This window comes from Natrix helvetica (assembly GCF_964273705.1).
Source record: "Natrix helvetica genome assembly, chromosome: 2".
Classification (NCBI taxonomy): domain Eukaryota; kingdom Metazoa; phylum Chordata; class Lepidosauria; order Squamata; family Natricidae; genus Natrix; species Natrix helvetica.
In genome coordinates, this window is record NC_138552.1 from 112726739 (window position 1) to 112741118 (window position 14380).

General features: G+C 41.0%; 1 protein-coding gene across 1 annotated transcript in view; it reads left to right on the plus strand.

Annotated features, from left to right (window-relative positions):
- The window catches only part of ADGRL3 (adhesion G protein-coupled receptor L3), a 586346-nt gene that overhangs the window by 370374 nt on the left and 201592 nt on the right, over window positions 1-14380 (plus strand). Inside the window, exons 10-11 of the mRNA XM_081943236.1 lie at window positions 2114-2217; window positions 6742-6927. Of these exons, the coding sequence (XP_081799362.1) occupies window positions 2114-2217; window positions 6742-6927 (290 nt within the window). The remainder of the gene's footprint in view (window positions 1-2113; window positions 2218-6741; window positions 6928-14380) is intronic.

The following is a 14380-nucleotide window of genomic DNA, read 5'->3' on the forward strand; positions in this document are numbered from 1 at the left end:
AATAAGAATATCTACCCTCCAGTCGTTCATATATTCTTGTTGTCTATGTTTGAAAGATTGTTTTCAGTTCAGGATACTGATGGATCAGGCTAATGAAAATGGATTTTCATGGCACAAAAACTTCCCTTAATATATAGAAAATAGTTGCCTGAATTTTAATAGAGGCATCTGAAACTAGTAAAGAGGAATGTTATTTGCATATTCATTGCTGAGCGGGATTGAAAGTATTAGTGCTTAACAGAGTTGCTTGTTTGGGGAGATGGGCAGCTGGAAAAATTGGAAAATTTTTAAAATAGAACAAATAAAGTTAATAATACATGTCAAGGAACACGTCTTTTCAGTGGTAATGCCCTTTTTTGATTACCCTTTGAATAACATTTATGTTGGCAATGATTTAATTTGCCCTGGTATTATATCAGTTAGGCAATCTATTAATAAGAGGTTGTTTTATAATTTTGCTATACAGTATGACATTGTAGCATAACAAGGTTGCTATGCATTTTATAATACAATGTGACCTAAATATATTGTTGAACATGTCACTTCATTAACAAACTATACTATTAATATTAAATACCTCTTTCCCACTCGATTGGTATTAAAAAATCAGAGACATTATTTGCTTTTAAGATCCAAATCAGTAAATTGGAATTAAAACACAGCTGCTCCTGTTTTAACATAACAGTGAGTGAAAGAATGGAGGATGGAATATCTTAATAGAGTCAGTGATTACATTTTTTAAAATAATGTAATTAGTGAACTTATTAAATTGCTATTCTGAGGGTTTAATTTTTTTCCATGAAAAAATATTTTTGAATTTTCAACATTTTCATTTAAACGTAAAGATTGGCATGCAGGATTATTTTCAGTTTGTTTTTCCCACAATTTCAATTATGGGAAACCATCCCTGTTTGGCTTCTGGCTTATTGTTATACATCAAGCGCCCCTATGCGTAGTTTTTCTTAAGAGTGTATCAGCTATGAAGGTCTATGGCTTTATTTACAGTATCTAAAGGGTTCTTTTTTGGGAGGGAGGGACATTTTTAAAAGTTATCCTTGCTACAAAATAATGTGGATTGAAAGGATTCCTTTTGCCTTTCAATCACAAACAAGGAAGGGACTAAATTTTTTTTAAAGCTTCCATATCATCTAAATTTAAGTTGAAATAAAATTCATTTCACAGATGCCTTTCATAAGATCATCCATCATATGAGGGTGGAGGTTCATTCTCCAAGCTTGTGGGTTGGTTTCCGAAAGATAGGTAACATCTTCAGCAGAATTTGGGGGATGTCAGTGTCAGTATTCTTCTGCTTATAAGGCTTTGTGTGGTCAGTGGGTCTTGTGATGGTGAGGTAGCATCAGGTGAGGGTCACATCAGGCTAGGGTTCTTTTGATGGGTCTTGTCAGGTGTGGGTATGTCAAGTGAGGGCCTTCTGTTGAGTCAGCTGCAGATCACCAGTGAGAGTCTTGTGATGGGTTTTGTGATGGGAGGTTATGTCAGGTGAGGGTCATTGCTGGTTGGGGGGGCTTGGGTGGGTTGGTTGAGGGATACTGCTGTCTCTGGTTGGCAGTGCGGTTGATTTGAATTCTGAGAGGTTCATAGGTTGGTTGTAGTTCAGTGTATCTGTTGATGGAATTACTTGTGGTGTGCCAGGCTTCAATGACCTCACGAGCAAGTCATAGCGTGGCCAATGATTCTTGTATTGCTCCAATCAAACTGTGCCATCACCCATCATATGCTTAGTAATTTCTCCTTTCGTTCACATTAAGTCCTATAATTCCGTGACTGTTTTTTCAAACTCTGGGAGCTGCCTCCAAAAATGCAAAGCCTGTGTAGAATTCTGGACTTCAAAGTAGCATTATGTGCCAGGAAGTTTATTTTTCATTGGCTCAGTGATAGCATGAGTTTTCAACCCGGATAGTTGTATCAGAAATCTAGATATATAGGTACACAAACAATGTGTATTTTCTGGATCACAATGATATTCTGGATCACAATGATATTTTTCTAAGATATAAATTAATGCCTGGACTAGGAGGAAAAGAATTCTCTTTTTCAAAAAGTTACCTTATTGATTATTAATTCAAGCATGACATTGTCATTATAATTTCAGGCGTTTCGACGTTCCTGTGCCTTGCTCCTGGTGGAAACTGGGATCCTCAAGGGCCAGACCTCAGCAATTGTTCCTCACTTTGGGTCAACCACATCACTCAGAAGGTAACTCTCCACTTAGACGTGATATATTTGTGCTAACAGTGTATGTTACAGTCACTCTGCATTCATTTAAAAACAACATTTTGTAATCAAAACTTTGAATAAATCAAAGCAAACCATTGTATGCAGCAAAAGGAAGAACCCTGGTGAACTGTGTTAGACAAAGGTATAAAGGAGGCTGAAGATCAGTTTCAGCATGACTTAAAGTTACAGCTTGACTCAAGGACTCCATGAGAACAATCAGAAATGTGAATCTTTGTAACTCTAAAATCTTTTAGAAGTGATGTTTTATTATGTAAAAAAATCAGAAACCAACACATGGATGAAAATTCAGAAAAATACTTTCAGATTTTATTAGTATGGATGTTAGCTGGAGAATGAATTTGTTATACCCACTAGTCACAATGCACATATGCAACATTTCAGGAGCACATGAAATAGTGTCGAAAATAAGTACTTTGTGCAGTTCCTACATTTTATTGTCCTTTGATATCATACTTTATTACTCTTATTTTAATTTTGTTCTCAGTAAAAAAAAATGTCTGATATCTTATGCTGACAGCATAATACTTCAAGCATTTCATTAAGTGAAATATGACTAAATAAGGACATGTTTACAGCTTCAGTTCCAGCTTTGTTTGGATCTTTTCCCATACTCTGTCCCCTAGAAATGGAGGAATGGAATTGTTCTCATTAAAGTAGCTTCAGTTTCAAAGAACTGCTTTATATTAAGTAATCTAATCTTCTTTTCAGGAAATGGATTGAAATGCCATTTAATTACTCAATTTTAAAATGTTGTTATGATTGCTAATTTCCCATTGTAAAATGGATAAAGGCATTCTCAAATCCTTTTCGAGTTTTACAAAATTGCTATAAACTATAACAGAATAACAGAGTTGGAAGGGACCTTGGAGATCTTCCAGTCCAAGCCCCTGCTCAAGCAGGAGACCCTATGCTATTATTTGTGAAATAAACCGAGCAGTTCTTCTAATATTCATTCTTTTCTTCAAGGATTTAACATTTTTATAGTATTTCGTATAAAGTAGCCTCTAGTGCAGTGATGACGAACCTATGGCACACGTGCCACAGGTGGCACGGGGAGCCATTTGTCAGGGCACGCGAGGCACTGCACTGTCAGCTGGCCAGCGCGCATGTGTGCGCTGGCCAGCTGAGTTCACCCTTTTTTAAAGCCATTTCTCGCCCTCCCCAGGCTCCAGAGTCTTTATAGGAGCCTGGGGAGGGCGAAAAGAGCCCCCCGTCCCCCCAGAGGCCCTCCGGAGGCTTCATGAGCTTCCCTGAAGCCTCTGGAGCGCAAAAAACCGGCCCTACGGGCAAACCAGAAGTTCAGGAACAGACTTCCGGTTTGCTCGGAGGGTTGTTTTGACTGCTCCAGAGGCTTCAGGGAAGCGTCCTGAAGGTCCCTCAAGCCTTCGGAGCGCTCAAAACAACCCTCTAAGCAAACCGGAAGTCACTTCCGGTTTGGTCGGAGGTTCGTTTTGACTGCTCCGGAGGCTTCAGGGAAGCGTCCTGAAGGTCCCTCAAGCCTCCGGAGGGTTTCCGGGGGGCGGGGGAGGCTGTTTTCACCTTCCCCAGGCTCCTATAAAGCCTCTAGAGCCTGGGAAGGGCAAAAAAAGCATGCAAAAATGGGGGGATGTCACGCCTGTAGTGCGTGCATGCACACTGGGGGGTTCACGCATTGCATTATGGGTGCAGCACACCTGCACACTACCCCCCTGGGCTCCCCCCACTTATGGCACACGAGCCAAAAAAAGTTCTCCATCACTGCTCTAGTGGCTCATTTTAAAATATACTACACTTTACTTATTCTGTAATTGAGGTGTTATCATGTTTGAAAAATGGAGGAATAGTTTTATTAATTTAGTTGCTCTGGGGATTATGTCTCCAAACATCAGTCATGCTATATTTTTAGTGTCTTTATATTTTGATACGATTTCATTATTTATAATATCTATCAAAATTGTCCTTATTCAATGGATAAATGACACTATTCCTCAGATGCCTCCAAATATAAGATTCAATTCACCCAGTTTTTGGTGGGCCATTTGAAGAAGTGTTCTTGTGCTTTATTAGGCTCATGCAGTGCTCACCATATATGTTATACCCAGAAATTGTTTACAGGGGATAATAAAATGGTGAGTGCAATCAGGTAAACGAATCTATGCCCCCTTTTAGGTCTAGGTGTTGTGTGAACACATCTTAAAAGGGAGCTGAGCTTCAATCACCTGGTTACACCTACTTTTGATCACTCTTGTGGATGCTTCTATACATACACATTGCTTCTTTTTCAATTAAGCAGTGATCATTGCAACCCTGATGTTTTGTGATTTGGCTTCTTTAATTTCTTAAACAATTAGTTTTTAAGAAATCCCAAATGAATAAAGCCACTGCCCGCAGTTCAGTGTTTTTTGTAAAAATTAAACCTTAAAGCAGGGATTTGTGCAATTTGTGATCTTCAGATACTCCCAGAAGCCCCTTATGATCAATAGAGAAAGAATTTGAGAACTGTAGTTCAACGTCATCTGAAGACCACAGATTCATCATTCTTGGCTGAGACTGCAATCCTATTTTGACCTGCTTAGAAAAAGGTTCCCTTGAAATGAGTGGGGCATATCATATAAATAACTATAGAGTTGCATTATTTTGCAACTTCATCTATATATATATATAAAAGTGAAAAACACTTACGCCACGATCATGAAATCTCCAGAACCATAAAGCCTACAAACTTGAAATATGGCACGTATGTTCCTTTTGGCTTCTAGGTGCTTGCTTAGAAAGGATTTTTCAAAATGACAAATCATTAGTATTTCTTGTATTATTAACACACTCTGATGCTAAAGAGTTCTACTCCCCCCCTCCCCACCTGAAAAGATCTCTGTTCCAACAGCCACTTGGGTGTGGCCAGCACGTGACTGATCCAGCCTGTGGGCTGGGAGTTTGGAGAGGATCAATGGGGCCACTCTGAGGGAGAGAAGATGATAGGATAGGGGAGGCTTCTATGTGGCAAGGTTGAGGGAGAGAAGAGGATAGGATAGGAGAGGCCTCTGAGAAAGCCTGAGGGAGAGAAGGGGAGAGGAGAGGATGATCATAACTACTCATTAATTTTCAAGCTGTAAGTGTCGATTTATCAAGCCCGATCACATAGTTTCGTAGCGGAGCACAGGTATTCAGCTAGTTTTATTATAAAACAAATATTTGTTATGTGTTTACCTATACCTTTTTCAATCTGTTTTCTTTCCCAAAACCAGGATATTTTTTTAAAAATCCAGTACTTCCCTGTTCAAAATATAGATCAGCTACTTCTTCCTTAGTTCTTCTTTTAAACAAAGCAGTGCTGCAACAGGACATTGCTCATGGATTACCACAGAGATAATAATCTAAATCTGTTTCATTTGTCCCAGGCAGAACACAAATTTTGTAGATATTATACATGTCAAGTCACTCCGCTCTTCTTAATAATTTATATTAGGATGGTATATACACAGTACTGGCAACTTTTCAAAGAGACATACAGTATATACAGATGTTACTTTAGTTCATGCTCCTTGTGTATGTGGTTTACATTACTTCCCTCCCCCGAAGGTCTACAAAGATCTAGCTAGGTAGTCTGATGATTCCCAATAAGGATAAAAGGAGTCCCATACTGCCCCAGATGGAGATATTGGTTTTCCTGTTACTTTCTTCTTTCTCTTTTAATTTGGATGGATTAGTCCAACTTTTTCAGGTGCATGACTCATTAATTGCATGAAAAGAAATATAATTTTGGTTTTAATAATTGTCAATTATTAAAATTTATATTATTAATTATGTCAGCTCAAAAAATTCAACACAAATAAGAAAGCTCTTCCCTGTGATTAAAACACGCTGTACCAACACAGCTAAAGAGATCAAGATTCCTCCTTGTGAAAAAAAGAAATATACAAAAAACCTACTGAAATGGGTGAATGCCACAAATGTATGGGGCAGGAAGCACCTGTCTGTTGTCCAGGTGTGACATCTGAGAATTTTTTGAGACAGAAATTGTATGCTCTGGTGCTTTTCCTGACTCATGGTAAGGTGTTGTGGAAAGCAATTTTTGATGTTTAAGAACTGACAACTAATCTGATGTCTGCTGTGATTTCAAAATCTATCTAAGTACGGAAACTTCAGAATATGCTTATTTTAACAGATTATGGTATCCCTTGCAGCTCTAGCAGAAAAATCTATTGCCCCTGCCATTTTAGGGAATTCATGTAGATTTTATTAATATTTAAAGCATTTATGTTTGACATGAATTCTATTCAAAGAACATTTCACACAGAATTCCAGAAGTCCAATGACTTAGTTTAGTCATTTGTTTTAAGAACTATGGTGGCCTAGCAAATGCTTCAAGCCCTTTCAAAACCTTGAAAGTGCTATATTGTTATTGCCAATATCAGCTGGGCTATTTTTAATGTTCCCTCATCATGAAACATACATTTCTCTTAGGCTAGTCCATAAAATATCTTGTCATGTTTTCAACCACAGTTGAAATCAGGAGAGACAGCTGCCAATGTTGCTAGAGAACTTGCTGAACAAACAAAAAGCCACTTGCATGCAGGGGATATCACTTATTCAGTTCGTGCCATGGACCAGTTGGTGGGATTATTGGATGTGCAGCTTCGAAACCTGACACCTGGTGGAAAAGACAGTGCCGCACGAAGCTTAAACAAGGTAAGAATCCGCATCTTCTAAACTCATGATTGTAGCTTGGGCATTTAGCCATGAAAATTCCTCTGTACTTATTACTGGGGATGGGACATTCTGACCCTTTTTAATAGAGCTCTTTGCTATTTGTGAAACCAGTTGCTCTCTATTTATATAGCTGTTGTTTCAGAAAATATCAAGATAGGGGAATTGTGTAAATAATTTTCTAAACTTTAGTTTCTATGGATTGTAGGAATGAATATAAGTAGTAAATGTATTAATCCAAAAGGTCTCTATTTTGTTTGTTTGTTTGTTTGTTTGTTTGTTTGTTTGGATTTATATGCCACCCTTCTCCAAAAGGACTCAGGGCGGCGTACAACATTAAAAAAAACACACATCCCAAAAGTTTTTTTAAAAAGTTAAAAAAAAGTTTTAAAAAGTTTTAAAAATAGTTTTAAAAAGTTTTTTAAAAAGTTTAAAAAAAGTTTAATTTTTTTTTTTCAATTCCCCTTTCCCGAGTTCAAAATAAAATAGAGTTTGAGTTTCCCTTTAGAATAGAATACAATAGAACAGAACAGAATAGATTTTTTTATTGACCAAATGTGATTGGACATACAAGGAATTTGTCTTTGGTGCTTATGCTCTCAGTGTACATTAAAAGACAAGATAAATTCATCAAGAGTCATAAGGTACAGCACTTAATGATGGTCATAGGATACAAATAAGCAGTCAGGAAACAATGAATATCAGTATAAATTGTAAGGATACAAGCAACAAAGTTACAGTCCTGCAGTCCTACACATACACACTTCAAGGAGATAAAAGTGGGAGGAGATGGATGATAGGAACAATGAGAAGACTAATAATAATAGTAATGCAGCCTTAGTGAATCGCTTGACAATGGTAAGGGAATTATTTGTTTAGCGGAGTGATGGCATTCAGTAAAAAACTGTTCTTGTGTCTAGTTGTCTTGGTGTACAGTGCTCTATAGTGTCGTTTTGAGGGTAGAAGTTGAAACAATTTATGTCCAGGATGCGAGGGGTCTGTAAATATTTTCACAGCTCTTTTTTTGATTCGTGCAGTGTACAGGTCCTCAATGTAAGACAGGTTGGCAGTAATTGTTTTTTACCCACTTTTTAACTAGAAGGCATTCGATTGATTATAGTAATCATACAATTTCCACCCATTCTATAATTAACCATTTATCTGGTGGTATGTCTTTCTTCAGTAGGCCATATAACATTTTACTAGATTCTAAAAATATGCACTAGTTTCTCCTAGAATAGCTATTGCTACATATGACATTACAGTATAAAAATAATCATATTCAATGACACTGGAAATAAAAACTGGTCAGGTAACAAAAAAAACTGCAAGCGATCAACCAAACTCAAAGACCACCAAGAACTCTACCATTCAGCCTTTTGAGCTACATGTAATTCTATTGGTAGATAATCCTTTGGGTTTCTTACGTACCTTTTCTTTTTGTGAATGACAGAAACACAATATCAGGATAACCTATGCTGTAAAAATAGTTTGACTATCTACATCATATTGAGGAAACTCCAGTTTTTACAGCATTAGAGAATGCTACTGAAATTTTTTTCCCCTTACTTCTACAAATTCCCCCCTCCCATCCCATTCTTCACTTTCCCTCTCCCCAAGAACACTTTCCAATGATTACCATGTGAGAAAGGGAAGAGGATTGCAAACAAAAAAGTTGCTGTCTGAATTTCTAGCTCTGTGTAATGAGGTTCTGAATATATAGTATATGACATTTTTCTGGTTGAAACTAATGGAATTTGAGACCCAAAGCATTTGGGAGATTGGAGAATACTAAATTGCAGTGGCAATGTAAACACCATGGAAGAGCTCTGGAAACTTATTAATTCTTAGCTTTTGCCTTTTTTCCCAGCTGTCATTCTTCTCCTGCCCTTTGCATTTATAGGGGGGGGGAAAGGGGGGGTAATTCCTAGGACCTGAAGAGCAAAATGATGTACTTGCTTGCTTGCTTTCTGGATTTCTAATAACCTTCCTCCCCTTTTCCAAACTTGTTTTCATTGTCAGTTTTGAAGACCGTTTTCCCCCTTTCTTCCTCTTCATTCTGCTGCGTTTGTAGCTGAATCTATAGCTATGCTATTGTGAGACTGATTATATAAAAAGTGTAGTATGTCCCAGATATGCATTTGATAACTCCAGTAATAAATATCTCTTTATTAGATTCATGTTGAAGTGGAAAAGTGAAATCATTGCTTCATATGCAAAACTGGGATAGACATAACAGACTAGCATATTATAGAAAAGGCTAGGTTAGAATTTCATTATTAAGGAAAATTTTGTTCATTTACATGGAGAAACATTCAATTATTTCTCTACTATCTACAGGAATCAAGTACAGCTTGAAGTAGAACTGTCCAGAGATTTTTCAGGCCAATATAATCAAAATGTTGTGCAATATATAAAATAACATATTATAATTAATTGTTGAAAGCATTGTGGGATTTATTCTACAATCTTTTCAGCTCAGGGATTAAAAATGGCAAGCAGTATAAGAGTAGTTCAACAGTGGAACTAATTACCCCAATGCAGGGTTTCCTTTCCATTGTTTGAGCTCAAGTAGAGTTGAAGCAACCGTTCAGCTGGGATGTTTGAATTCGTATCCGCTCACTGAACAACATTGGTCCCAACTACTTATCTAGTTCCTTCCAACTCTAGGTATCTAAGTTTCCTTAGGTATTCAAGTCCAAGGTTTATCTGCAGACCAACATCACCTTCTTGTACTGATTCCAGAAGAAAAAGAGGTGCTATCTTGAAGACTTGTTATTCAGACTTCTGCCCATTATTAATCAAATCTTAATAATATTTGACAATATGGCAGAATTTTCACTTTGATGTCATGATATGGCACATTTAGTCATTTTGCATGATCATGGTTAGGAACCATACTGAAGATCAGCTTCTTTCAATGTTATCTACAAAAACTCCCATGTGGCAAATAATTAAATAAAATAGATAAAAAGCATTCCTGACTACAGTCCCCATTTGAAAAACCTGAATACAATTAGAACAAAATAATTAATTCAAAAATAATTAACCTTTGAGGCCACTTAGAGCTTTTGCTGTAACCCTCTTCTTGTTTCTCCTCATGGTGTCCAAGGACTAATACATATAAGTTACTTAATAATGTGACGAGGAAAGGTTTAAGGAAGCCTTTTGCTTCCTGACAATTTTACTTGCTATTGTATAATGTAGGGTAGCAGTAGCATAATTTCCCAGTTAGCATTGTTCATTCTGTTATTTAATTCTGTTATTTAATTAGGTCCTTCTTGAAATCAGTGGTTCAAGTACCAGTGTGCCCACTAGTTTTTATAACTATTCTAATTGTGTGAAATAATTCATTGCATTTGGTTATTAAGAGATAATATTCCTCTTGTTGAAATCCCTGAGCAAACTTGAAAGAAATCAAAATATTTTTATTCAGTTATCCCTGAAGTTGCTAAGCAACCAAAATGTCAATTAGTTTCCTTGGGAGTAAATATTGACATACTGACCTTCAGATTTACTGGCTTCACAGCATTCACGCATCCTATTGGGACCAGATTGTTCTTTTTTTAAAAAAAATAAGAGGTTCCACTACCCTTGGTATTATTTTAAGTTTTACAATATACCTGAATTATATTTAATAGCAGTAAAATTTTATTTTGTCTGTAATACATTTATCTGGAATACATGTGGCTGTAGCTCATTAAAGCAGTGTTTTTCAACCTTGGCGACTTTAAGTCCTGTGGACTTCAACTCCCGGAATTCCCCAGCCAGCTATGCTGGCTGGGGAATTCTGGGAGTTGAAGTCCACAGGACTTAAAGTCGCCAAGGTTGAAAAACACTGCATTAAAGGATACATCTTTTAATAGTAGTCTGAAAAGGTGCTACCAGACTCTTTTGGATCTCTATATAGATAAATTTTTGCCCAAAGAGGCAAAAATTTAAAAAAATAGGAATTTTTTTTTGCTAATTCTTTTTCACATAAGGAAGAAATGGAGGAATGGTGCAATTTTCCAGGGCGCTGCTCTGGAGAGTCCAAAGAAGGGTTAAACACAGCCAATCTGCCCAGAACTGAATTGAAACTTTAAGCCACGCCTCTGGTGCCGACTCTCCCCAGATTTTTTCAATTCAGCTAGCCCAGTAGACGCTTTAAGATTTTCTCCAGTTCTAAGATTGATTCCTTGGACTCTCCAGAGGAAGAATAATTTTTTAAAACAGCATATTTAAGGATTTTTAGAGCAGGCTGGTGAGTTTAAATTTAAGTTTGTTTTTTTTTTTCCTTTTTAATTGGGTTTTTCTCACCCTTTCGGCTCTCCTGGAGTCCGGGGCTTTGCTCTGGCTCCTAGAAGCCACAGGCAGCTGTTGGGGGAAGCGTGTGGGTCGGAGTGCCGACGCCAGTGCTGTTGGGGCACCCCTACTGGGGGCCGATTCCCACTGGAAGCCCTCCGTTGCAATTTGTGCTTCTAGCAAGTCAAATTGCTGCGTGGGCTCCCAGGGCAGCCATTTTGGCTTCTTCCCTCTTTAAATTTGGCGCGCAGAGCTCCGGTGAGTTCCGACCGCCATTTTGGATTGCGCAATCTTCCGGCTTTACTTTTAAAAGTTTTTTGCCGCAGCTGCCTGGTGCCTGGCTCTTTGCAGGAGCCGCGTGGAGTCAGACTTGGCCGGTGTGACCGGCGACCTGGGCCCCAATCCAAGCAAGTGATAGCGGCGTGGGATCGTGGCCTGCTGGGTCGCCTCCCTTACTCTCCTGCAGGCGCTGGGAGCGAATTCTGCTCGCGCCTAAAAGATTCCAAGCTACTTCAGGCCTTGCAGTTTCTCTGTCTCCTCAGGAGCATCGTGCTGCGGTGGGCTTTCTGGAGGTGGTGAGTGGTGGTTTTCCCATCCCCCTACTGCCCCAACCAGTGATTGTTACCATGGCAGATCAGGCCCCTGAGACTTCTGAGGGTGTCTCTTCCAGAGCCCCTGTAAGACAGGCCGGGAAAGCAGCCAGGGAGGCCATTAGAGGGAGTAAGCCTTACTCCAGGCATGGCCCCAAGCAGGGCTCAGGCCTAGACAAAGATGCATTAAGGCGACAGAAGGCCTTAGAAAAACAGGTTTCCAAAGCCCAACAGCAGGCCCGATCTTCCCTTTCGGTGTCTCCTGGGGAGCCCTCCAGGGAAATTCCTCCAGCCCAGGGAGGCCCCATTTCTGATAGTGAAGAGGAAGGGGATTCCTTGGCCATGGCAACTTCTCCAGGCCATTCCATGGCTGATCAGGCTGATCTCTTTGCCTGTCCCTCTGATATGGAGGAGGGACCAGCTCCAATGGGGCCCTTAGCCCCTCAACAGCCGATCCCCGGGCCCACTCAAGGGGTTCGCCCCATTGAGGCCCAAGGGCCTAACCTATCCACTGAAATGCAGGAAATAATTAACAGGGCCATTTCCCAGGGCATTGAGGCAGGCATGCGAAAAGGTGGCAAGCGCACTCGCAAGATCCACCATTTGCAACCCCACGAGGATTCCAGAGAGATGACTCCTAGCCTTCCACCTCCGTCCCTGCATTCTTCAGTGGCCTCCGATGAGTCAGACTGGGAGGAAGAAGAGGAATTTCTTCCTAGGCAGGAAGCTGAATTCTCTGGGGATGAGGCAAGCCCCGCCAAAAAGCCGGCCTTTTCAGGCTTATTTAATTTGGATAATTTCAAAACCATTTTAGATAAGGCTAAGATCTCAACTCACATGGGGTCCACCCCCCCAGCTCAGGTGGTTGTAGACCCTGATGATCTATCTGGGGATCTCTTTGAGGAACCCATTTCGGTCCAGGAAATAGTTCCTGTACCCAAGATGTTCCTCAATTTAGTTCAAAGACAGTGGGCGCAGCCAGCTACCATGGCTACCCCCAGCAGCCATGACAAGAAGCTATATACGGTGGATGCCAGCCTGGAGGAGCTGCTCAAGCTCCCTCCTATCGATCCCCCTGTAGCGGCTCTTACCTCCTCTTCTGTGCTCCCTCCTGACCTGTTGGAGGGGCTCAAGGCTGAGGACAAGAGAACCGAAACTGCTTGTCACAAGACCCATCAGGCAGCTGCATGGGCCATTAAGTCCTCCGCTTCAGCCTCCTTTTTCTCCAGGGCGGCTCTCCTGTGGCTGAGGCAGTTGTTGAGGAAGATACCTGCCAAGGACGTTAAAGTCAGGCAGGATATCAATAAAATCATGGCAGCCACAGAGTACACTGCTGATGCCACTCTGAATGCTGCTAAGTTTGCCTCGCGTGCCCTAGCGTCTAATGTTACTTCCAGACGCCTCCTGTGGCTTAGGCACTGGAATGTGGATATGCGCTCCAAATGGAAGCTTGTTACTGCCCCCTTTAAAGGGGACAAGCTGTTTGGTGAGGTCCTTGATCCAGTCCTTGTGGAAAACAAGGACAAAAAGAAAGTGATGCCATCAGTCACCAAAAAGCCTGATCGTAAAGGTCCTGGCTCTTACAGGAGGCAGGCCTTTCGGAACAATGAGCCCTCCACCAGCTCCGCCCCCTATCATCGGGCGTATCCCCAGCAGGGTGAGCGGTCTCAGGACCGTCAGTCCTTTCGAGACAGAGGTCGCCAGCAGCCCTTCTCCAAGCGGCCATTTCGGGGGGGCTCCGGCTCCTGACCCTTTAGGAGGTATAAATGACCATCACAGGTCAGCTCCCATAGGAGGGCGGTTGCAGTTGTTCCACGCCAAATGGGAGCAGACCACGTCGGACCAGTGGGTTCCTCAAACGGTCCGCATGGGTCTCACTTTAGAATTCTGGTCCCCCCCTCCCCGCCACTTCATCCGGTGTCCAGTTCCCTCAGGGTTAGTCAAAAGATCCCTCATGGAACAGGAGATAAGGCACCTCAAGGAGATCAGGGCCATAGAACCTGTCCCAGCAGGCCAAGAAGGAAGAGGGTTTTACTCCATCCTGTTTCTGGTCCCCAAAAACTCAGGAGGGTGGAGGGGGATATTAGATCTAAAGAGGTTCAATCACCACGTGACATATCGCAGGTTCAAGATGCAGTCCCTCCAGTCCATCTTGGGGTGCATCAGGCCAGGCGATATACTAACGTCCATAGACCTCAAAGAGGCCTACCTCCACATCCCTATCCGCAAAGCCCACCGCAAGTTCCTGAGGTTCTCTTACGCGGGCCTCCATTACCAGTACCGGGCAATGCCATTCGGCCTGTCATCGGCGCCCAGGACATTCACAAAGGTTCTCGCAGCCGTGGCGGCTTTTCTACGGTCACGTCCGGTCAGACTCCATTGTTACCTAGACGATGTTCTCATTCTGTCATCATCGCATCAACAAGCTGTCAGCGACCTAGAACACACCATGCAGGCGCTCCGGGACCACGGGTTCACCATCAACCTGGAAAAAAGTCATCTCGTCCCCACGACCAGACTGAAGCATCTAGGGGCTGTCATCGACACCACCTCGTGCACGG